This window comes from Heliangelus exortis, chromosome 17 (genome assembly GCF_036169615.1).
Source record: "Heliangelus exortis chromosome 17, bHelExo1.hap1, whole genome shotgun sequence".
NCBI classification, from domain to species: domain Eukaryota; kingdom Metazoa; phylum Chordata; class Aves; order Apodiformes; family Trochilidae; genus Heliangelus; species Heliangelus exortis.
In genome coordinates, this window is record NC_092438.1 from 10,354,253 (window position 1) to 10,379,117 (window position 24,865).

Consider the following 24,865-nt stretch of genomic DNA (forward strand, 5'->3'; position numbering starts at 1 on the left):
GTGCGTGGGGCTGTGCGTGGGGCTGTGCGTGGGGCTGTGCGTGGGGCTGTGCGGTGAGCGGTTACTGCAAAGGGGGCGGCTATGAGGAGCGCAGCCGAGCAGAGCTGGGCCGAGCGGAACCGGGTCAAGCTGAACAGAGCAGAACCGTGCCGAGCCGGGCCAAGCTAAGTGGAGTTGAGCCGGGCCGAGCCGAGACGACCAGTGTCGAACCGAGCGGAGCGGAGCGGAGCGGAGCCGAGCCGAGCCGAGCCGGGCCGGGCCGAGCCGAGCCGAGCCGAGCCGAGCCGAGCCGAGCCGAGCCGAGCCGAGCCGAGCCGAGCCGAGCCGAGCCGAGCCGAGCCGAGCCGAGCCGAGCCGAGCCGAGCCGAACCCTTTGGGGCCCTGCCCCCAGCTGTCAGCGCACCGCCCCTCCCCCACACCCAAGGGGGCCAGGGCCCCGCTGCGCCCTCCCCTCTCCTTGCCTCCCATTGGCCAGCGAGGCCTTTTGTCCGCGGCGGATGCCCGCTCCCATTGGCTAGCAGAAATGTCCGTCTGCGCTGAGGCCCCGCCCCCTTTTCCGCCTGGCTCCGCGACGCTGGAAACTTTGCGGGCAGCGCAGTCGGCAGCGGCGGTCGCAGTGCCGAGCATTCAGCTCCGCACCCGGCCCGCACCGCCCCGCACCGCCGGGCACCGCCCAGCCCAGCCCCGCAGGGCGGGGGAAGCGCTGCCTTTCCTTTCCGCGCCGCCCGGCCATGCGCGCCCGCTGAGCCGCAGCGGAGGCGGCCGCCTTGCAGTTTCCTCCCGTCCCCGCTGCTTTTAGTTTTATCTATTTATCGTAGGTTGGTTTTTGGTGGCTTTTGGTTTTTTGCTTTTGGTTTGGTGGTTTTTTTTTTGGTTTTTTTTTTTTTTTTTTTGTGACTCGCGGCAGGCGGCGGGCGGAGGCCGCGGCCCGCGGGGCGGCGATGGGCGCGGCGGTGGCGGGCGGGCGCTCCGCGGGGCGCTGAGCGGGCGCTGAGCGGGCGCGGGACGCGCCATGGCCGCCAAGGACAATCCCTGCAGGAAGTTCCAGGCCAATATCTTCAACAAGAGCAAGTGCCAGAACTGCTTCAAGCCTCGCGAGTCCCACCTGCTCAACGACGAGGACCTCAACCAGGTGGGAACTTCTGCCCCTTCTCCCCTCCAACCTCATTGTTCTCACCCCCAAAATCCACCCCCGGGGTTCCACCCCCTGCCCGCCCCCCACGCCCGGAGGTGCCTGCTGGCCCTGTGGGTAGCCCGGGGTCCCCTTGGAACCTAAGCTTCCCATGTGCCCCTATGGATAGGACAGGTTCCTATGGATAGTGTAGGGTCCCAGGGTTGTCCTGGGGTCCCACGGATAGCACAGGGTCCCGTGGGTGCCTGCTGGCCCCATGGTTAGGGTGGGTTCCCGTGGGATCTCCAGAGGTCATGAAGACATCGTAGGGCGCCCTGGGTGCCTGCTGCTCCCATGGGCAGTGTGGGATGTCAGGGGTGGTGTGGGGTCTCAGGGGGTGCCTGCTGGCCCCATGGATAGCACAGGGACCAACAGGTATCCCGTGGGGTGTTCAGGAGCCCCATAGGTTGTCTCTGGTCCCATAGGATCCCATCACAAGCTCGCTGATCCCATGGGTGTTGGGAGGTTCTGTGAGGTGTCTGTTGACCCCATAGGTATCACAAATCCTGTGGGGTGTTCAGGAGCCCCAGAGGTGCTTTCTGGTCTTGTAAGATGTCCAGGTGTCCCATGAGCTACCTGCTGACCCTATGGGTAATGTGGTGTTCCATGGGGTACTTGTTGACCCCATGGATAGCACACAGACCCACAGGTAACCATGAATCCCATGTGGTGTTTGGAGCCCCACGGGTGCTCTGTGGTGCCAAATGGTGGCCAGGGGTCCCATGTGCTGACTGTTTACCCCATGAGTGGAGTGGGATCACTGACCCCACAGACACCCAACTGCCCCACAGAGCACCCAGCATCCCCACAATGCCCAGTAGTCCCTTGGGCCTTGGCCTACCCCAGTGCCCCCTCCCCTGGGATCACCTGGGGCTTCACCCCTTCCCTGAGGCCATTTGGTGACCGTCACCTGCGCTTGGGGTGATCTCAGCTCCTCTTGGGGTGGGTGGCAGCAAGTAGAGGGGGAGAAACCTGTGGGCTCCATGGAGAGATCCCTAAAGTCCCAGGAAAAACTCCAGACAAACCATCCCCTGAGCATGCGGCCCCCCTGCCCTATAATTCCTCTGTTTTCCTGGGGGGATGAGGACCCTTGTACCTTCCTGGTGAGGGCCTGGTGTGGTCAGGCAGAGGGGCAGCCAGGGCTGGGCCTTCCTCCTCCTCCTCCTCCTCCTCCTCCCAGGCCTAACGCAGACCCAGCTCCCACAGTGGTGTTGGGGGGGGGGTGTTTGGGGCATGGGGGGGCCCATCTGTGGTGTCGGGGTGTGGGGTAGCAGGGCTGCCCTCCTTCCTCCCACACCTTTCAGGGCCGGGGCTGACATCCCCGCTCCCGATCCTATTATGGCAATGAGATCAGACATATTGCTGCGCTCGCTCTGGGGTGAGGGGGGGTTGGAGGGGAGTGGGGGTGGGTAGGGGAAAGGGGAGGGGGGGTGCATCGTGAAATCTGAGGGCTAATATGGAAAAAACGTAACCGGAAAACATGCCGTGGTGTGTGTGCGGGAAGGGGCGGCTGGCGGGGAGCGTCGTGGCCATGCCCAGACAAAGGACCCATCCCAGAGGGGGCTTGGGAAGAACCCCCCACTCCCAGCCGGACCCTTCCCACAGCCCTTCCCAGGGTTTTGCTGCATGTTGGGTACAAGGCAGTTTTATCTTTATTTGGGGGGGGGGTTCAAAGCATTGCATGCTCCCCCCGTAGCGCCTGCCTGCCCCCACTGTGGGGGGCCTGCCACCCTCCCTGGGGACCCAGAGCCATGTTTTGGGCAGCCCCTTGTTCATTTCTTTCCCGTCAGGGTGGTGGGTGGCCTGGGAGGGGGCTGCCATTACACCCGGCCCCTGTAAGGACAGGGTCAGCTCCGCAGCCTGATCCAAGGCCCTGCGTGGGGGCTCCGGTTGGGAAAACGGCACAATCCTGCTGGGTTTCTCCGTGCAGCTGGGGTGAAGTAATCCCGCTTCCCAGATAAGATGGTGGCTCTGGTAGCGTGGTGCAGGCACTCACCCTCCCACCCCAACATGCAGACCCCCGGCCCAGCGCTTCCCCGGCACCCTGCCCACCCCCCCCTCCTCTGGATCCGTACCCTGTGTTGGAGGAGGAGGAGGAGGCTCCGTGCTGGCAGGATGTGGGGGTGTGATCGCTCCGAAGCACACCCAGGAATAACGGTTCATTTAACAGCTCTGAATTTTTTTTGCTTTTTTAATTTTTGATTTTTAATTTTTCTTTAAGCTTGGGTAAGGGGGGGGTCCCACACCGTGGCCTGGGGGCTGTGTTCAGCGTGTCCCGCTCACCCCGCGGACAGGGACCGTGTTGGTGATTACCTAGAGTCAGGCTGGAAAAGTCCTTTTGAGTCATCTGACCTTTCTACTTGGCTTGCAGGAAAGGTGAAGGTACTTCACACTTACGCACTCGTGTCTTTTTTGGATTTTTATTACATAAAAATACCTGCGTGGGTGTAAGGAGCCACCCCTCTTGCTTCCCGGGGTGCTCTGGGGCACAGGAGCCGCTCGGGGCAGAGAACAGTGCGTGCGTTCAAAGAGTCACAGATATTTAGTGGTAGTAGTGAATTCGTGTTGTACTCGGGAACCAGATTAGGAACAGAGCTGGGAAGGGGGCAATCCAGCCCCAAACATCAGGATTAATGAGCTGGAGTTCTCTAATAATAATCAGACTTAGCGCTTCCAACTTCAAAGGGCTGCGCGGACGCTAAGTCCCTAATCCCGGGAGCGCTGCGTTCACGAGTTGTTTTTGTACGTAGCTGTGTTGCTGGCTGGGGGTTGGTGTGACTTGAGGTGGCTACGTGTGGTCCCACCGTCCTCTGGAGGCCTGGCCGTCCCCCTCCAGGGCTTCAGGCTGGAGGTGATGTGTCCTAGACCCCCCTGCCCCCACTCTGCATTTGACCTTCTAGGGTGTCCGCCTGGCATGGGACAAACTGGGTCAGTCGCTGTGTCTGCTCCCCCCTTGGGGAAATCTGTTGCTGCGTGTCTGCCCTGATGGACCTGAGCTCTGATGTGAGTGCTCAGAGCCCTGTGGTGCTGTGTGGTGGCAGGACCTGGCCCATGGTCCCTGGCAGACGTGGTGCTTTCGATGGTTCTGTCCTGGCTGCTCCACCTACCTGTCACCAGCTCCCCTGACGCTGCCCCCTTCCTGGCAAGGAAGAGTTCCCTTTTCGTGGGAATTCCCTCTTTCCTGGCAGGGTGTGCCTGGAATGGCACCAAACAGTCCCCTTTAACCTCCTGCAAGCCTTGTGTGGAGGTCAGCTCCGCTTCCCAGAGCCCGGATTCCCAGCTGGTGGGACCCTTTTCCCAAGGAAGCCACCCAGAGCTGTGAGGGTGTCCTAGTCTGGTCCCTGTTCTCCACACTGGCTGGTCTGGACTGAGCTGTTCCTCTTCCTCATTGGTTCATGAGGAAGATGAAGACCCTCTAGACAGGAACAGGCTGGGAATTAACCTCAAAAGTACAGTTGGCCTGAATTGGAAGAAGAGCAGAGTGCTTTTAATTTTCTCCATGCGTGTGCTCTCCTGGGGCATGGGGACTGGCACAGATAGAGGAATTTCAGGACGTCTTTCCAGCTGCCAGTGCTTTTTTTTTTTTTTTCCCCCTCTCTTTTCTTTTTTGTGAGACCATGGCATGGATGCCTAGAGGACCACCCAGTTAGAAAATGGAGCTCGCAGACTTTTCCCAGTGCCTCCTCCCACCCTGGCCTGTGACACCACTACCCAGCAGTGTGGGGTGATGGTTATTTCCATCTCTCCTCCTTTGGACATTATCACTTGCCTACTGTTCTGGATGCTGAGCAGCTGTCTGCCAGCAGCCACAAGGCTGGAGGGTGTCAGGGTTGGGTCACAGGCTTGGCTTTGCCCTGGAGCATTGCTTCAGTGCCCTGGTCCCGGGTCTGGTTCTGACTCCACATTGTCAAAAGGGTGCCAGGGTGAGGGATCATGTCCTGGGCATGCTTTTGCCTCCACCCTTTGTTCCTTGGGGTAGGAAAAGTCCCCTCTTCCCTGGAAAGCTACCCCTGCTTCCAGCTGCTTGTATCATGCTGCAAAAATCTGCCTGTGCTTGACTGATTATTAGGACTGAACAGGGGGAGATTCTCTGCAAATGTCAAACTCGCCTCTGCTGGTGGTTGTGCTGGGCAGGGACTTGGGGCCATGGTGGCTGTCCCCCATGGGCAGCATCCCATCCTAGGAGAGTGGCATACAGGCAGTGAGGGCAGTGGGTGCTCAGGAGAGACTCAGGTTGCTCAGGTTGGGCACTGGAGTCACCTTTGGGTGCACTTGACCCAAGTGAGCCATCTGTATGGCTCGTGGGAAGGAGCACGATGGTGCCAGCAGAACCGTCCCCTTTGCACACTTATTTGCTGCTGGGTTTTTTTGCATGGCGCCTCACCTTATCTGCTCTGGCACCCGAGGAAGTGATAAATCCCCTCTCCAGAGCTCTGGAGAGATGTTGTGGCTTCTCCCAGGCACCGAGGAAGCCCCGATGTGGGAGGTGGTTAGATACGCCTGCTCGCTGTGGGGCTGCCCGGGCTTTGGGGCTGCTCGAGGAGGGAGGGAGCTGGGGTTGTGATGCCTGTGCTTTCCCACTTCCATTTTGCTGCTGCTTGACAAATTGCCCGTGCAAACTGCAGCTGGCCTCTTCCAGCTCTTGCTCCAGCTACCCAAGCTGATGGCAGCTGACGGACCCGAGCGCTGGCCTGGGGCCAGGGCCAGGGTATTTGCAGAAAGAGCCTGGATTCAACCTTTCCCCTTCCTGTTCCTCCGGTCGGTCGGTCACTCCTGCTGCCCACGCAGCAAACTACCTGGGAAGCTCCTTTTGATGGGGTTTGCTGGTGGCTGGGTCATGGCTGCTGGTGTGCTGGGAGGGCTGGGCCATGCCCCCCAGCTGCCCCACAGTGCTCCTCACTTCTGTGTCTGGTCTGTCTGGTCTGGTTTGTCCTCTTTGGGCACTGTGAGATAGAAGCTCGGCCTTGGTGATGTGCAGGTGTGGAAGCAGCCAGCTCATGCCTGCACCCGTGCTGTGCAAATGTGTTTTTGCAGGAGAGTGGAAGGTGGATGGAGAATCTGTCCCCGTGTGTCCACGGCTGTCTCCAGGAGCTGCTTGGGTGCTGGGCTGTGGAGAAAGCTGAGCTTGGACCAAACTCAGGAGCAGTGAGTGGCTGCCTGGATGCAGAGCTGGGGGATGGAGATTGCTTTCATGCCAGAAGCGGTTGTGGAAGCTCACAGCAGTCTCCTGCTCTGGGGTTTGGCTTTGCTCCACTGCCCATCACAAAGTGACAGTGGAGGGGAAATGCTGTACAGGCAGGGAAACCGAGATGTAAGCGGCTTAACCGCTGTGGCTGGGCTGTGTCCCCGGCCCTTGGGATTGCCCCTGGAGTATGAGTTTGCACAGTGGTGTTTGCAGAACCTCTCATGAGCCAGGGTTGCAGGTCTCCAGTGGTCCATGGGGCATCCCACTGGGAGCATGCAAAATATTGTGATGCTTGTCTCTCTGTTCCTAGAAACCATGCTGTGGGCAGGAAAGCTGGGTTATTACATCCCATTCCCTCCCCAAAGACTCTGTCATCTTCCCTGTTCCTCCTGGGTGATGGCTGCTCCCACTCACCCATCAGTGATGTTCTCTCAGGCTCCAAGGTGTGCCAAAACCAGGAGGGGAGCAGAGCTGAAACCACCCAGATTTCCTCTTTTGAGGTTGCAGTCACAATTGTTTGTGGTGACTTTCCCCTGGAGCTGTGCCAGAAATGGGTTCCTGCCTCTAGGGAGCCCTGAGCTGTTCAGGGGTTGGTGCGCAGGGGATGAGGACGGTGTTTGCCCCTACTTTAGGACCGTGGTCTCCTGTGGGTCCAGCTGAGAGCTGTGACCCTATTACTGAGTACCCAGAGATGCAGGCAGGGAGCAGCAGGTGCTGCTGTCAGAGAGAGTCACCCTTTGGTGAATATTGGGTTTAAAACCATAAGGTGGCAGGACAGGAGGTACCATGGGTTCACCCACAGCCTGGGGCTGCTGGAAGCCCTGGCACAGCTTCCTCGGTGCTCAGGCCTCTGGGCATTCAAAGTAGGAGGCAGAGGCTAAAGCTCTGCTGCATCAGTCCAGTTTTTTTTCCCCCCTTCCCGCTCAGTTGCCAAGCCTGAACAAAACAAGCCCTGCCTCCACCCGAGACAGGCTGATTACGTCTGCCAGCAGCCTAAACAGATTATCCCTCCCGCCACGCGCTGGGAGCCAGGAGGCTCTCCCACTGATGGATTCGAACTTCCCTCACACCACGTTGGGGTGGGGGCTGGCTGTGGGGTCACCTCCAGCCCATCTGAGGGTGAGCCTAATGAGGATGTGGGTGCTCTGCCCTGGGGTTGAGTCCAGGCCCTCTGAGGAGTTGTGGGTGTCAGCAGAGCTCTCCCCTTCCAACCTTGTGTGCTGAGCTCCTGCTCGGCTGGTTGGTCCTCATGGAAGAGGGAGGAGGTGAAGGTACAGCTGACAAACACTGCAGGAGGGGGAAGCCTGTCCAATGGGAATGCTGGTTGGTGTCACAGGCCACCTCTGGCCCTGTGACCTGACTCTTCATGGGCTGTCACACTTCTGTGACCCATCCTGCTGGCTGGAAGTGGGTGACTGTGCCCTTTCTGCCCCGCAGCCCTGTGGATGTGCAGGGATTCCTTTATCACCCCTTGCTTTGGAAAGTGCTGAGTGGCTCTGCATATCCTTCCAGCCCAGTCTCTCCAGCTGCTGGGAATTGTGTTCCTGGTGCTGGTGGAGCTGGTTGGGGTGGGGTGGTTTGTCTGTGCCTGGGCAGCATCAGCTCAGCAGCTTGACAGCTTCATGTAAACCGAGCTGGGGCCGCTTCCTTCTCCGCTTCCTCCCACCCGCCGTGCGGCAGTGTCTTCCCCCTGGATGTGATCCAGGCAGAGGGGATGGGGGCAGCAACCCGAGAGGCAGGTGAGGGGCTGCAGAAGACCCACAGCGTGGATCCACTGGCATGTCCTGCAGCTAAGCAGGGCTGGGCAGAGTCAGGTGAGCTGGGACACCTGGGTGTTCCCAGAGGTGTGACAGGAAGCAGAGCGGTGACACCGGGGGTGTTTCTGCCTGAATCAGCCTCCACGGGACCAGACGCTGTGGACCCTTGACCCTGCTGCACCTCCCACGTGGGGGTGCCCCTGGAAGGCACTGTGGACGTGCCACTTTTTTCTGGGTGACAAGGTGTACCCAGATCTCTCCCGGGGCGGGGAGGCAGCGGCTTTGGCACCTCTCAGCTGAGGTCCTGGTGGGTGGTTGGCTTCGTCACCGTGAGCTGTGCCGGAGGAACCGGCTCTCCTCTTCCTGCCTGCCCTGGGAGTGTTGTCCCACCCCACCCCAGATGTGGATACCTCTCACTGCCAGCAGCTGCCCTCCACTCTTCTTTCCGCATCGTTTTGTGGCTCATTCTTGGGTATTGTTTGAATAAAAGCCAAGCTGCCCAGCACCCAAGCATCCCTTGTGGCTGCTACGTGCAAAGAAACCACCCAGGGCTGCTCTTTGGACATTGCAGGAGTTCACAGGCTCTGTGTGCTCAAAGCATCCTGGAGACCCCATGATTGCTCCAATGCCACTAGTGTGAGGTTGGACAGATCTACTCGGATGAAGGAAGCTTTTTCTCCAAGCTGTTAGTGCTGGGTGTTGCATTTTCCTCCTCTTGCTGAGCTCTCTGGAGGAAGCTGAGGTGGTGTGAAGTGACGTGTGGCTCCAGCTCCAGCCTGGTGCAGTAACACTTCCCTGGACCTGCCTCCTGCAGCAGCATCAACCAGCTTTATTTTAAACCTCTCCTCAGCAGGGCTGTTCTGATGCAGGTGTGGTGGGTTTATTTCAGGCACTTTGTACACCAATTCTTATCCCTTTTATTTAGGCTTGTACCTCTCTGGACACTGCTTGGTTTTAGCAGTAGCTTGTTTCAGTTTGGCTTTAAAAAGTGCTTCTGTATGTTCATCTGTTGGTGGGTGGAACTGGGCTGCCCACGCTGGCTGGCTCTAATTCATACCTTTCAGCTATTTTGGTTTCAGTATCTGGAATTGGACGCCTCTGCTGAAATATCTATAGCCCACTGGTGCTTTTTTATGATGCTGGTGAAGAAATGACTGTGCTCTATGTTAAGGGCATGTATTTCAGGTGTTCAGTATTTTATATACAGTCAGTTGAGCCAAAAATGGAGTGTTTGAGGGCAAAAAAAGACTGCTGAGGGGTGTGAGCCAGGCTGAGGTAGGGCAGGGCTCTATGACAGTGATACTGGGTTAAGGCTGCTCATTCCTGACCCTGGTGATGGTGTCTCCTGTTTGGGTTTCATGGTTACTCACCCCCAGTGTGACACTTGATGTGCCTGCTGCCTGTCACACCGGGGCTCTGGTGCAGTGGGGTGCTTTGGGTGGCATGGGGCTGTGCTGCTGGGCTGAGGCTTATGTCGGGGAGAGATTTTGCTCTCGGGGCTTTGTAGGGTTGAGTGCTTGGCTGTCCCTAGGGACTGTGCTGGAGGTGAAAATCGTGGGGTGGAGAAAGGCTTGAGTTCAGCAGACGGCTCTGCTACCCATAGCATCACCACCCAGGGCTCCTTAGGGTGGTGCCAGGCATTGGAGACCCCACATCCTTCCCTCCCCATCATCCTCTTCCTTCTTTCTGTCTTCTGGAGGCTACTCCCAGTATCTTCCCAAGCACTCTGAGTGTCTCTCGTGGGGGTTTGGGAACCTTTCTCCCTGTCACAGTAGCCCACGGAAGACAAATCCCCTCTCTGTCTGGTGGATCACCTTCAGTCGCTCGCCATTTTTTCTAAAACAGGACAAGTTTGGGAAAGGCCTTTGCCAGCCATGGTTGCCCTCAGCTCCAAAGTCCTCCCCTCGCGTGGGCAGGGGTGCGTCACGGGTGCCTCTGGGTGGGGGCACGGGGCGGGCCAGGGGTGTGGCAGAGCTGGGATCTCCCTGCCCGGTGCTGGCAGCGTGGGTGCTGCGGGGCCGGCGCTGAGCGGCTGTGCCACGGCCAGGGGGTGGCATGGGGGCCATGGGCGAGCAGGGGGCCAGCACCCAGGTGAGTGGGCTAGAGGGGGGGATTAAGGGGCTCCTTGCTGAAGATAAGTTGGGGGGGTTGTGGGGTGTTGTTCTGTGCCAGCTCATGGTGGTTGTTGGAACAAGGGGATGCGTGGGTTCCCTCCCAGAAGGCAGGGAAGCATCTCCCCAGAATTGGGTCCTACTCCCAGCATTCCCATTTTCCTTGCTTTTAATTGCCTTTAAAGAGAAGGGGTAGTAAGGAAGGTCTTCTTCAGTCATGTTTTCCCAGCTGCTGGGAGAGCAACACCCAGAGCTGATATGTCATGTTTTGGGGGGGGGGGGGGGGGGTTGGTAAGAGATTTTGTTTGGTTTTTTTTTTTTACTTTATAAACAGTACAAGGGCTCCTCCAGCTTGTTTCCAGCTTGCTTACTCAGTGCTTCATGTGTTTGACAGTTTTTGGTGCATAGGCAGTTTCTTCTATTGTTTGCAGGGATTTTTCCAGAGGGGAAACTTTTTTTTTAACATTACAAAACCACAGAAACTGGCAGGGTGAATCTAGGGGAGGTACTGAATTGGAAACAGTTTTAAGCTTTCAGGAAAAAAGAAAGGGGGGGGGGTAGAGGAAAGAAAAGAACGAAAGCAACAAGATTAACCAAATAATTACTAAAATAATTACTGGAGGTTATGGGAGTGATTGTCCTTGTCACTGGGCTGGGTGTGCACAGGGTGTTTCATGGTGGAAAGAAGCGTCCCTGTACTCATGGGCTCCTGAAGTTGGATCTGCCCTGGGTTTCCACCCTTCTCGCCTGTCCCAGTACCTCTGTGGAGCTGCCTCACTGGTGTGGCAATGCCTTGCTGCTCTTGCACCAGGATTTGGCCCCAGCCCTTGCCAGGAATGGCGTTGGCTAACAGCTTGCAGCTTGACAGCAGGAGCGGTGCCCCTAGGAGTTTGGGAGGGAGGACGTGCCCAGTGCCCATCCCCACTACTCACCATGGTGTGGGTGTGCTTCACGTCTGCACCCAAACCACCAATGAAAAGAACATGGATTTGTTGTGTTCATTTTCTTTTTTCCCCTCCCATTGATAAGTGGCAGTGCTGGAAGGCATTTTCTTTCCAGGTATTCTTACCCTTTCTCTTCCCAGCCAGCTGAACGAGCTGTTTCCATAGAATCCCCTCATAGAATGCCTTCAGTTGGAAGGGACCTTAGAGGTCATCTACTCCAACTTTCCTGCCACGGGCAGGGATACCTCTCCACTTTTCCCTCTGCCTGTGGGCTGTTGGGAGCTGCTGTTGGGGAGGAGCAGTGTGGCCCTGCGGGGAAACGGGAGTTGGATGTGCACGGCACAGGAAGCGGCTGCGAGCTGGAGAGCTGCCAGCACTGGGTAGTTTTTCCTCTCTTAATTAACAAAAGGCAAACATCGAGCTCTCCTTTGGAGTGTGTTTTTGCTTTGGAGTAGCTGAGGCACGCTGCTGATGGCAAGGGGAAGGGCTGCGGGTGAGGATTGGGCTCTGCAGCTTGGCAGAACCCAGGGGGGTTGGTTGGTGCTCTCGGCGCCATGCTGTGCAGAAGCAGATGAGTTTGGGGTTTGTGGCTGGGATTTTACCTCCTCATCTCAGTCCCATATGCACACAGTGTGTGTGTGGATGTATATATATATGTATGTAATACCACAGACTGCCATTGAGCATCATGTTCCCTGTGCTGGCATGACTGAGCTTGCCTGTGTGCAGGAGCCTGAACTTGTGCAGTTTCCTTTGGTCCCTGAGCATCCATCCCTCATGGGCTTTGGTGAGCTCCTTTCCTCTGCTCCTGATGTGTTTCTCTGCTGTTTCTTTGCAGGCCAAACCCATTTATGGTGGCTGGCTGCTGCTGGCCCCAGAAGGAACGGACTTTGACAACCCTGTCCATCGCTCTCGGGTAAGTGAAACTGAGGAGCTCACTCCCTGTGCTGTGGGTGGGAGTGGCAGGAAGAGTGACAAGGGACTGCCCCTGACCTTCACCCCAGAGGCAGCTGTGGCTCCAGGAGTGCTGCAGACACCTACATGGACCCATCCCCTTGTGCAAAGCGGGAAGCTGTGAGATGTTTCCTACAAAAGGGCTTGAATGTCTTCTCTGGAATGTGAGGGCTCCCATGCTGGGGTAGCAGACTGGGGCATTACAGGTGCTGGTCAGGCTCAGTGAGTGCAGTTTTATTGCTTGCTGCTGTTGCTTTTTGATGCCTTGATGCTCCTCTGGTTGAGGTGTGGTTGGCCTGACACATGCCAGACTGACAGGAAGGCTCTCAGGCTGATGGAGTGTGGGTGTGTGGCTCTAAGCTGTGCTGAGACTGTCAGCAAAGCACTGGATTTCACTTTGGTTGTGCATGAAAACAGCTATTTAATTTTCTGTGGCTCACCATGGGCATGCCCAGAGCCCTGAAGAGAGGCTGCACGCCATCCCCTAATGCTGATACCCCTTTGTCAGGCAGCTCCTGAAGCAAGGAAAAGGCTGAGAAATGATTCCTGGAACCTTGTGGAGCTCTGAAGCCAAGTGTGTTGGCAGCAGAGCCCTGCAGACAGAGCAGGGCACGCTCAGCCTCTGCCCAAGGGGGGTTTGCTCATGTCTTGCAGAAACAGCAGCATCCCGTGAGTTTGGAGCATCCCCCACTTTCCTACCCTGGGGGGTGTGAAGCCCAGAAGGACGTTGCTAAGCTGATGTCCTTTCACTGCTGGCTTGTGATGAGGGCTCCCAGCCTGTCCTCAAGCTGCTTTTCCAGGGAACTTGCTGCTGAGGCTGCCAGGACCGGGCTGCCTTGTGCGTGGGAGGGATGGCAATCGTCCGTGAGCCCTCTGTCACGCAGCCAAAATGCTCTCAGAGCTGCTAGTAATAAAAAAAAAGTCTCTCCCGAGTGAATAGGAATCAGGTTCTGAGTTCAGCCTTGGGTATATGGGTCATTATTTGGAGTCACAGCTGGTCTGAGGCTTGCTGGCCCAGCGTTGTGGGGACACAGGACTTGGGGGCCCCCCTGGAGCAGAGGCTGCCTGCTAAGCTGGGGCATGTGGAGGTCCACGGGATCCTCTGTAGTTTTACTTGTCCCTGAGCACCTTGGACTTTGCCCAAAGGGCTGAGAAAAACGAGATAAGAATTGCTGCATTGGGGCTATGAATCTAGGACCTTTTTTATTTCAGCCTGCTCAACCAGTTTTTGCTCCTGGCTGAAAACAACCTGGCACACACACACAAAAAAAGGAAGTTTTCCAGCCAGATCTGTTCTCCAATCTCCAATCTGGTTTGCTGTGCAGCTGCAGAAGCAGCAGTGCCAGGGGAGGCAGGACCACCTGGGCAGTGCCACCCCTTGGAAGTGCAGCCACCATCCAAACTGAGCTTATGCACTCCTGGGGGGTGGGTGTTGTGAGATCCTGACACCCTGCAGGGTGAAGCTCAGGGCTGGGGGCACTTAGTTGGGGGATCTTTCTGATGTCCTGCAGGTCTTGGGTCTCTTGGAGAGCGATGGTGGGTTGTGGGTATCCTTCAGAAGAGAAGGAAAGACCTGGTTCTAGCTTGGGAGCATTTGTCTCTGGTTATTTGTTGTCTTCTGTGTGGTTAAATCAGGCCAACTTGGGGTCTGTCTGAATGCAGAGAGGGGTGGGTGGGGAAGCAACTCTGAAACCATCCTTTTGGATGCCCACAAAGCCAGGAAATGGAGCAGCATGGGTGGGTGGGAGCAGACTTCTGGCAGAGCCAAACCCACAGCACCCCAGACAGCTGGGTTTGGGGTGTGAGGGGCTGAGCAGAAACACTTCTACAACATTCATCACCCATTCGGAACAGACCCCACAGTGCTGGCGAATCCTCTTTACTGTTTTTTTGGCAGCTGGGGCCCATCTGCTCAACCAGACCTGGGCACTGCTGTCACAAACCTCGTTGTCTTCTCTTGCAGAAATGGCAGCGTCGGTTCTTCATCCTCTACGAGCACGGGCTGCTGCGCTACGCCCTCGACGAGATGGTGAGTGCTGCTGTGTCTGGGTGGTGGGGATGGGGCTGCCCACGTCTCAGAGCCAGAGCCACCTCTGCTGTTTTCAGAGGATGCTCCCAAGATGTGGCGTGGGGAGGCCTCTGCCAAACCAGTGTAGAGTTTTGCTCTCTGAGTGCAACTTTTTGCCGGGCTGGGTTTGCGTGGCAGCTTGGTGGACGGTCTGAGGAGGATGGTGGGTGCTTTGTGGGTCCCACCTCACCTAGGGTTGGTCTGCTGCCAGCAGATCCCATGTTGGGAGTACTGTGGGGGATCCTTACAGTCCCCTCCACTCCTTTCTATCCCGTTCCTCTGTGACAAAGGGGAGACAAAAGGAAGGGAAACCCTCTCATCTGCTGCGAGCTGCAAAGTGGGGCTGTGACCACCTGGATTTACCTTGGATTTATCCTCCTGGCTACAGCAAGGCCCTGGGAAGGTTGAGTGTGCCAGCACGGCCCAGTGAGTGCCCACCTGCTGGCATCTGCCTGGCTGGGAGGCTCAGGGTGCCAGGCACACCGGGGTGCACACGTGGGGCTGGAACACAGGGGACACACAGGGACTCGTGGCTGTGGTGGAGAAAGCTCCCTGTGAGGGTCCATATCTTGGTCCTGTGCTGGTATCTCCAGCAAGGGCACTGTGCAGCGGGGGGCACAGCAGCACAGTGAGCTTTGCTCTCAAGTTTCATGCCTGGTTTGTTTGTGTTTTTTTTCTTGGGATTGAGCCAAGTGCCCTAAATAATTTAAACACTTGAGGAGTGGTGGAGGCTTTCAGTGTGGTTTTAGTGTCTCGGCAGCCTGGCTGTGCACTGGGCTGGTGTTTGGTGTCCTACAGTGACAGGAGAGCAGCGTGCAGCTGGTTGGTGGTAGGGAGATGCCCTCATCTGAGGGGAGATGGGAAGGATGGTAGGAAACCACATTTTTAGTGTTGGGTTTTTTTTGGTTTGTTTTTTTTTTTTTCCATGCTGACCAGCACCAAGTACTGCTGTATCTGGGCAGGAGCACCTGGGATGGCTCTGAGGCTCTGATGGGCCTTACTGTCCCTGTGGCCCTTCATGGTAGGATGGAGAGCAGGAGGGCTTGGTCCAGCCTTTCCATGGCCATAGGTGGAAGACGTGGCTGCAGCTCCCTCTCTTCATCAGGGTCTGACGTATGCTATAAAAATACCTTCCTGTCCTTTGTGAAGTTTAGCCACCTTCTTTCTGAATGCCTATTCTTCCTCTGCCAAATTTTCACTCTGAAAGCCCAAACCAGCTTTGTTTTGCACCATGGCTGCATGGAGAGCATGGGATCTATGGACCTCCATTCCCTTGAACCTTGGCTGAGCCACCAGACTCTCTCTCTGGGGTCTCCCCCTTTCCCTCTGGGTGCCATTCCTGCCAGCAGCCCCAGCCTCATGCCAGCACCCAGAACCTTCCTGGCCTCTGGGAACACCAAGCAGAGCACGTCCTCTTCCCTTCTGCAAGGAGGTTGCCAACAGCCCCTCCTGGCTGAGCTGAGCTGAGCCTCCTCAGATGTGCAGGAATTCCTCCCTCCCAGCTGCGGGTGGATGTGGAGGTTGTGGGATTGCTTGGGGTTGCCTTCCCATGCTGTGATTACCCCTTGGTGCTGGCTTGCTCCTGCTCTTTGATAGCCCCCATGCTGGGCTGGATTATGTGCAGGGGCTGTCATTTCTCTGCAGCAGCTGGAGGGTGGTGAAACCACTCTTAGGTTGAGTTGATAAAAGGCAGCAAAGAGGGTGACAGGGAGCAGGGGACAGGCTGGTGGATGAACCACTGCATTACAGGTGTCTGAGGTCCCTTTGTGCTTCCCAGTCCTGAGGCACTTCCTTGGTTTTCCTAAATGATACCTTCCCTGATTCCCCATTGCACAAAGGGCAAGACTAAAGCCAGCCAAAAAACCCTCAGCCAAAGCAAATGCATCCAGAGACTTGTTTTGGTTTTGGGAAAGCCACTCAGAGAGCCTAGACCTTTGGTACTTCAGGATATTTGAAACTAGAGAGGATAAAGTCCTCAATCTGGGGGGAAACAGCCCTGCCAGGGCTAGGGGGGATCTCGAGCTCCATCATTAGAGGGGATGAGGAGGAACTTGTGCTGGACAGTGAGGAAAACTTCCCCTGGCTGCTGCATCCCTCTCCACGGGGGGATGCCCAAGCTGGTGCTGGTGGCTGCACCCTCTGGCATTGTCTGATGCTGTGCAAGGTCCTGGTCCTTTTGGTAGAAAACCCCATGGTTGGTCCCCAGTGAAACCACAGCTGCTGCTGCAGGGGGGGAGCAGCCCAGCACCTCCGGGCCGGGGCGGTTTGACAGGTTCTGATGGAGCTATAGGAGCTGCCACAAAAATAGTGCTGGGGTAAGGGGCTGGAGCCAGAGAGTGGCAAGTGCAGAGTGTTTGCTTCCTTTTGTTTTGATTTCTGTAATCTATAATTAGTGGCTGAGGTCTCTATAAATAGAGCCCTGCTGCGTGGGAATGTATGAGAGGCGGTGGGTGTGCAGGAGGGGAGGGATCCAGCCCTCTGGCTAGAGCAGGGTGGAGAAGAGGGTCTGGCTCTCCAGCCCAGCTTTTTAGTGACTCATTATGTGTTCATGGGCCAGGCCTAAGCCCTGTGCCTCAGTTTACCCCTCTGCCACTTCCCTTAGGTTGGGGTTTATACTAGGTTGGTTTTTGTGCCACTGCTTTGCCCCGTGCAGGAGCTGCATCCTCCCTGGAGGTGTTGTCCCATCACACCAGGCCTCCTTTCAGTGGCTGCCTGAGACCATTAATTGTGATTTATTATTTTCTTTTTTTTCGTCTGGATGTACTGGTTTGAAAGTAGGACAAAACTCAGGCTCACCTGGGAGTGTCTCAGACTTGCTGGTGTTGTGAATAACTAATGCCAAGGTGAGAGCATCTTCTGGCTCCCTTGGTGGGACGTGGAGGAGCATCTCTGACCTCCCAACAAACTTCCCTCTCTTCATATCTGGCACCTTACAGCATGAGGATGGGGTCTGAGCCCTGCCTCTCTACCCTGCCCTTTATTTGCTGGATTCAAGTTCCTTTCTAAAATTCAGACTGTTGGTGGGAGTGGGTGTATAAGAAGCCACCTTTGTGCCAGAGTTTGCTTGTGGAGTTGGGTTGTTGTGAGTCAGGTGAGATTTTAGGAAAAATTTCTTCATTGAAAGAGTGGTGAAGCACTGGAACAGGTTGCCCAGGGAGGTGATGGAGTCACCATCCTTGGAGCTATTCAAAAAATGGGTAGATGTGGTGCTTTGGGAGATGATTTAGTGGTTAAGGTGTTGTAGGACTAACGGCTGGACTTGGTGACCATGAAGGTTCTTCCAGCTGTGGTGATTCTATGATTCTCTCCTCCATGGTGGCACTGCAGACCCTTCCCAGGCTCACAGCATTTTCCTGTTCCTAAATCAGGAATTTGGGCAGATCCTGGTAGCTTTACCCTCGTACATCCTTGCTCCAGCCCACAGTGGCTGGGAGGAGGGAGGTCAGGAGGGAGCCAGGAGCTGATGGGACCAGGGCAGGATGAAGGAGGCCAGCCCAGCATCTGGCAGTGGTTAGGGGAGCACCAGGACCCCTGCACCGGGTGTATAAATAGGAGAAGAGAGGCCAGCTCAGAGGTGGGAGGTCTGGCACCGTGTTGGGGGCTGCTGGGTCACATCTGGAACCCTGCACAGCCCCAGGCCCTGCTCCTGCCTGCGGAAACCAAAGGATTTGATAAATGGGTGAAAAAGGAGAGTGGTGTAAGTGTTGGTGGCTGCTGGGGGGGATGAGAGGGAGGGAGGGCTGCGTGCCCGATGATGCTGCGATGCGTAGATGTGTGTAATCACTGTTTCCTAATCAACCCCCCACCAAAATCCTCTTTCTTTGGAAGAAAGGGGCATTTTAAAATGTCCCTGTCAGCAGAGCTGAGCCGTGTTAATTTTCATCGCAGTTCCCTCCTTTGTCATCTATATTGTTTTAAGAAGCCAAGAATCTGCGTGTGTGTTTTTCTCCTCCTTTTCAGATCAAAGCAGTTTACTTCAGTCTTGGCACAGAATGGAAATTCATTGGCAGGGATTAAAAACAAACCTTAAACATCCTGGCCTCTCTGTCCTTACTTTTTCCACACGTTTCACCATTTAAGTGTTTCCAAGCTCTCCCTGATCCACAGGAGCACCAGGCTTTACAAACCCCCTTTCCCCTCATCCCTGGCTTTTCCTCCCATGGACACAGTTTTGCCAGTGCCTCTGTTTGCCAGATCATCCAAGACTTTCAGTTTCTGTTTAACATAAAAAGCTTTTGGCTTGGATCAAAAGCATGTTTCAAATTTAAAGAAAGCTGAAACAGAAAGGCTGGAGGGGAGCGGCTGTGTGAGGTTTGGATGGTGGCAGGGACCCCCCACTCCAGATTTTTTCCAGGATGTGGTTCTGACTTTGTCTTGCAGTGGGAGAACTTTTTTCCTGGCTCCTCTGGTTTTCAGTTTGACCCCAACAGAGGGGTAAAGTGACCCCTTGCACTGCTGCATCCTGGGACAGTCCAGGGGTGATGTGTCACCTGAGTGAATGGTGGTGATGGTGCCCTTCCAGTCCCACCAGTTTACGCACTGGGAAGGGAAATGGCTCCATCCAGGTCATGGTGTGGATGGGAAATCAAGGCAGGATGTGAGCTGGCTGGAATGGGAGTGGTGGGCAGCTGTGGGCAGCAGAGACTGGGAAATAACTGGTGTTGTGGGGAGTGGGGTGGGAGATGGTCCTTGGGGCAATTTCACCTGGGATGTTCAGTGCATATCTGAGAGATGATGCAGTAGAAATAAGGAAATGTTTGTAGTAATTGGAGAGCAGCAATCCTTTTTCCTTCGGGAGAGCTAGGCAGGAGAGGGACACCTGAAGTCAGGATGCAGGGGAGAGGGGACAAAGCAGATCTTTGTGATTGCTCTACAGGAGATGTAGAGACAGCAGAAGTTCTGGTGTTTCCTGGCAGAGCTCGGAGATCTTGGATAGATTCGTGTTTTAATTTTCAGTACTGCTTTTGGAGAACAAAACCCATGAACCTACAGGGAGCCCTGGGAACTCTTTTCCCAGGACACTGCTGGGAGGATACACAGATATTAATTTGTGATCTTTCTAATATTGTTGTCTTGCTTGATCCAGTGTTACTTTGTGTTACTGGGGTTGGGTGTGGGGACCCCATAACGGTGGCTTCAGGGGGGTTCATGTTTTGCCTTTTCTGTCTGCTTGAAGTGTCTGGCTGTCAGGACACCTGAGGGCACCTCTGAATGGCTCTCTATCCTCTTCCATTTTACCACTTTTAGTGTGGGTAGTTTTTAGGGTAGTTTTTAGCATGTTTTTGGGAAGGTGAAAGTGCTGAGCTGCAGAGGGCAGTTTCTGAGGGCTGAGAGAAGAAGAGGGAAAGGCTTCTTTCTCTAGGGATGGGTCCGTGGCCAGGAGCCCCACAAGTGCCTGGGTTTGCTGTGAGCTTAGGTGGATCAAGCTGTCTGGTTTTACTTCATGTCTTCTTGATTGTGAATGGAAGATGCTGATCTCCACGTCCAATCCCCCCAAAAAAGGCATTCAGTGCCTGCAGGATCCCCTCAGGAGAGCCCCAGTGTGAAGCAGCCCGTGGTGGGAGGTTTGGGAGTTAACAGAAGGCGAAAGGATGAAAGCAGAGTTGGGAAATCTGAATACAGGCAGTGACCTCCTAATGAAGGAGCAGCTTTGATGACCTGGCCCAGGTGCTTCCTTCCTGGAAACAACACAGCCCCTATTGTCTTCTGCAGGGCAAGCTGCAAAGCTGGAATTGCTCTTATGCTGAGCAATGAGAACGGGTTCAAGTGGCTCTGTCCCTTCTGCTGTTTTCCTACTCCCATCTCTTGAGACCCAGCAAAGACTTTTGTGTAGGAGATGTGTGCAAGAGCAGTGAGAGGGAAATGAGCTGGATTTTAAATTGCATCTATCCAGCTTGTGGGAGGCAGAGTGGTGGAGGCACTTGTGGCAGCTGGAGTTTCTTCTGGAAACCTGGCTTCCATACCCATGGCCTCCAGCCTGGCCGCAGGCTCTCGGAGAAAGAAAAATTGTGACCCACTGTAAAGTGATAATGCAGAAATCAAACCCTCCTGTACTGGTGATCAGCAGTGAAGATGTTGGAGCTGGTAGTGGGATGGCACAGCTGATTGCTGAGCACACCATTGCCCTCACAAGAGCCCTTTGGCTGATGTTCCTGCCCCTGCCTGGAATGGTGGCCTGGAACCTGCCTTTCCCCTGTGTCCCACCATCCCATAGATGTCTAACAACAGCCCCTGATGCCTTGGTGGTGGGTGACAGATGGTAGCACTGGTGTTTACTACAGCCAGTTGCTCCTTTTGGTTTTTTCCTCTTTTTTTTCCCCTTTTTGGTGGTGTGATTGAAGTGAGAGCAGCGGGATCTCTGCAGCAGTGGATGCCTGATCCCAGCTCTCTGCAAGCTGGGCGTCCAAGCATCCCATGGTCCCTGGGTGGCCATGCCCACCCATGAAGGACCAGCCCACCTGAGGAACCAACAAAACCACAATTTTTTTTGCCTTGCTGTTGCTTGATGCTGGGGAGGGGGTGTGAAATGAGCTGCCAGCAGCATGGCCCTGTACCTGCCATCTCTGCTGTGTGGAGGTGGGGATGGGGGTGGGTTTTAATTCTTTCCAGCCCTCTCGTGGGCCACCAGCTGAGGTTGGCAAGGACCACCAGTGGGCTGTGGGTTGGGTAACACTGGGCAATAGAATCCCTTTTCCTGTTGCATAAAGGAATCCCTAGAAGAATTGTCATCCTGCTGGCTGGCACGTCCCCGTTCCCAGCGAATGTCCCATCTCTGCTGGGTGGCTTGGAGCATCCTGGCCTCAGTGACAGCTCAGAGAGGAGGACAAGGACCCGAATCGAGCAAGGCAACAAAGTCACTCCAAAAAATCAAAGCCTGTCCCCTTTTTTTCCCTGGCAGAAATCCTGTATTCATTGATTGTTGACATGACATGTGGGTTAGAGAAAGGCAGCGGTGGCTTCTGGCAAGGGAGGAAGGGGCCAGGGGGGAGTTGAGAGGAGGGGGGGGTTGTGCAAGCTGAGATTCTGATTACCAGGGGCAGCAAATAGCTTGCAGCTGCCTGTGCTCAACACGCTCTTTGTGGCTCTTGCAGCTACTCTTTGGACCCAGCTATTTTTAATTTCCCCAAGCGTGCACACAAAGCAAAGGGGGTGGGCGATGCCGCCGGCGTCCCCTTCCCTTCCAGCCCCCCACTTCCACCCCTTTCCCGGCCAGCCCTGTGCTTCCCGGTTTCCTCCTGGCCTCTGGGAAATGGGGGGGGAGATGCACTTATTGCCCCCCCCCTCCTCCCCCCCTTCCATATTTTTGGTGTCTGCCTTGGGAGCCAGGCTTGGCTTCCCCACACCAGTGTGTGCGGGGAGCTGGGAAAATGCAGAAATAAATAAATACGCAATTAGGCAGGCGTCCAGCCATGGAGGAGCTGGGGAAGAGGGGGGGGGGATGTGCTGAAAAAAAGAGGTTTAGGCCAGGTTTTGGAATGCCTGAGAAAGCAGCCGGAGCCACGGGCGAGCACAGGGTTGTGGGCTTCCCACCATCGTGGAGCAGCCCCTGAGGAGGAGGAGGAGAAAGAAGGGTGGCAGGTCCCAGCCTTGATCTCAGGGGGAGTTTTTCATCCCCTCAGCATCTTAGAGTCCAGGACAAGGCATGTCTGTGTTGGAGGTGTGAGGAGAGCTGGGGGGGTCTCAGCCAGCCCTTAACATATTCCTGCCACGGCTCAAACCCAAACTTTCTGCCTGTGTTTTTGGGGCTGAAAGCTGAGGTGTGCCCTCTGTTCAAGCAGCAACACGGTCTGGGGTTAATAAATTACTTATTTGCAGTCCTTGTTTCTCTGTTAAGGGAAGCATTAGTGAATATTATATTTCTGGTTTATCCCAGACATGCATTATTCATCAGGTTTTGGAGTCTGTAAAAGGGACATTGTCAGGTTAAAACTTGTGTGGAGACAAGCTGAGGTCTTCAGTGAGGTTTTGTAAATGGCTTTTCTCAGGGCTGCTGAATGCAGGGTTTTTGCAGAAGTCTTCCACCTTTTGTCTGTGCTGTTTTGAGGCATTTCTGGTGGAAAAGGAAAATTCCCAGGCAAGTTGTATTATTGGTCTTGCTTATGGATTGTCATGGGCTGCAAGATATTTACAGCAGCACAAAAAACAATGCTAGCAAAACACTGCTTGTCCCTCGTGCCAGGTAGCAGGGAGTGAATCTGCTTTTGGTAATATAAATTTTTTAAGACCTTTTCATTTTACCCCATCCCTTCAAAGCTGCGGAAGAGACTCTTTTCCCTGCAGTCACTAAAGTCTGACTGTAAGCAGGCAAATAAGAGAGCCAGGCAGTCTTGCTGCAAGTTTTTTGAAAATTACAGTAGGTAAATCACACGTGCAGCAACTTGACGTGGCCCTTCACCTCCTCCCTGCAGGATCCAGGAGCTGCTCTCTCTCTGGGTGTGTATTAACAGAGCTGGCACTCTGCTGCCCCGGGGCACAGCTCCTCTGCCACCTCTGCTGCTTTGAAGGGGAAGGCAGAGGTGCTGCATGGGGGCTCTTGCTGCTCTGGGGAGAGCTGGGAAAAGCTCCCGCTTACCAGGGAGATTTTTTTTTTTCCTGTTTTTTTTGTTAATCACACACCCCAGGGCCATGCCACGTCCCTGTTGCTGTCACACCCCTCACCGTGGGGCTGCAGATTTGTGATCCTAGTGGTCCTTGCTCTTGCACGTCCCATGCCATGGGTGCTGTGGCTCCAGGTGCTGTCACTGTGGTTCTCCATCATTTTATGGCCAAACAGCTCCCTGGAGACCTGCAGTAAGGCCATGGGCTGCTCTCCTGCTGTGTCCCATGGTTGTCACCACTCCCTTTCTGGTCCCCATACAGTGGAGCTTGCAGGGTTTCCTTTGCCACGGGTCCCTGGGGAGAGGAGGCAGAAGGGTTGGGTGCTCTGGTTGGTTTTAGGCGTGTCCCAGCAGCACCCTGAGCTTACACAGGATTTCCACCCCTTGTGATGCTGCAGCTGGGGAGAAAGGGTGGGTTTTTTTGGAGCATGCCCAGCCTTGGCCCTTTTCTCCTCGTTTCATCAGCCCTGTTGTAACCATGTCGATAAAGTCACAGCAGATCACCAGGGTGCTGGGAAGCTACTGGGATATAATTAGGGTTTTGGTTTGCTTTTCTGGCTGCTTTCCCATTAGGGGAGGGACAGTGAGGATTATGGATGGAGCAGATGTGTGGAGGAAGGGGAAGTTTTGCTTGCATGGGCAGTTAATGCTGTGCACAGACCATTGCTGGGAGGGTGAAGATCATCATCCCAGGCAAAGGGGATGGAGAAACCTCCTTGAGCTCATCCCTCTTGGGTGCACCAACCCCACGTAGCTTCTCTCTGCTGGGAGCAAACAGCAGCTCCTGATGGAGAGAGTGCAGGGAGTGCTCCTGGGAGGAGCTCACGGCCATGAACTTGCTCCTCTCCCTGAACTCCTCTGCAAGTGCAGGAGCCAGGTGGGAGCAGCAGGTTTAGGGAGAAAACACTGCTCCCTTGGGACACAAGGGTCAGCTCTGGCAGCCTGGTGTGTTATTCCCAGCCTTCATCCCTGCCTGTTGCAGGTGTTCAGAACACTTTTCCCCCCGGGTGACGCTTGCCTTTGAACCTAGAGGTTCCTGCCCAGCCAGGACAGCAATTTACCACTTGCACCAGTGCCTCCACCTCACCAGCTCGAGTTGTTGCTGGGCTGTCTCCTTCCCCTGTGACTGCCATGTGTGGTGTTTGGGAGCTTTTCTCCTTGGAGCTGCCTTTCTTAGCTCAAAACTCCCATTTTGTGCCATTCGGTGGGATAGCCAAAGGTTGGAAAATGCTGCCCAACCATAACCTGGGCTTTTGGGAAGGTCTGCAGAGTCCAAGCTTGTCTGGAATGACACAGAGCTGCTGGGAATGACACAGAGCAGGTATGGGGTTTTCTGTAGGGGGGTGGTGTGGGGTGCTGGACACAACTGCTGCTTGGACAGCCAACCTAACCCAACCTCTTCTGCTGGGTTTGACCCTTGCACCTCCATCTCCCTGAGCACCCTGGGAGCCTGACTGTGTGGTATTCCCAGCCTGGCAGGAAGCTCTGCAAAGCTCATAAGAGCAGTGCTGGGGAGTAATGAGATTTCCAGGGTAATTTGGCCGGATTCAAGAACTTCCACTGAAGTATTTGTGCCCGTGGGAGTTGCCCGAGCCTCCGGTGGATCTGGGGCTGGTGGTCCTGGGGTTGTCCTCACCTCGTTTGGAGTTGTTGAGCATTGGTGCAAGATGTTGTTTTGAGAGTTCTGGGGGTGAAGGTTGAGGGGAAACCCCACGACAGCAGCAGCACCGTAGTGCATGGCAGGGTGGGACATCACCCACTGCTGCTTTGCTGCAGCCAGAGCAGATCCTGGTGCTTCCAGGAAGCTTCAGGAACAGCGTGGCCAGTGGGTCCAGGGAAGGGATTGTGCCCCTGTGCTCAGCCCTGGGGAGGCCACAGCTTGAGTCCTGTGTCCAGTTCTGGGCCCCTCAGCTCAGGAAGGAGATTGAGGTGCTGGAGCAGGTCCAAAGGAGGCAACTGGGCTGGGGAAGGGATCCAGCACAGATCCTATGAGGAGAGGCTGAGGGAGCTGGGGGTGTTGAGGCTGGAGAAGAGGAGGCTCAGGGGAGACCTCATCACTCTCTACAACTCCCTGAAAG

The 24,865-nt window shown here is 55.4% G+C and overlaps 1 protein-coding gene across 10 annotated transcripts in view; it reads left to right on the forward strand.

Moving 5' to 3' along the window:
- The first annotated feature begins 873 nt into the window (after window positions 1–873).
- The window catches only part of MPRIP (myosin phosphatase Rho interacting protein), a 76,257-nt gene continuing 52,265 nt past the window's right edge, over window positions 874–24,865 (forward strand). For 9 of the 10 annotated variants that reach the window (XM_071760629.1, XM_071760630.1, XM_071760628.1 and 6 more), the window contains exons 1-3: window positions 874–1,132; window positions 12,007–12,084; window positions 14,086–14,151. In XM_071760629.1, coding sequence (XP_071616730.1) covers window positions 1,013–1,132; window positions 12,007–12,084; window positions 14,086–14,151 — 264 coding nt within the window. In that variant the 5' untranslated portion in view covers window positions 874–1,012. Of the gene's footprint in view, window positions 1,133–10,096; window positions 10,205–12,006; window positions 12,085–14,085; window positions 14,152–24,865 lie in introns of those variants that run through there. The other variant, XM_071760632.1, reaches the window with a different exon arrangement.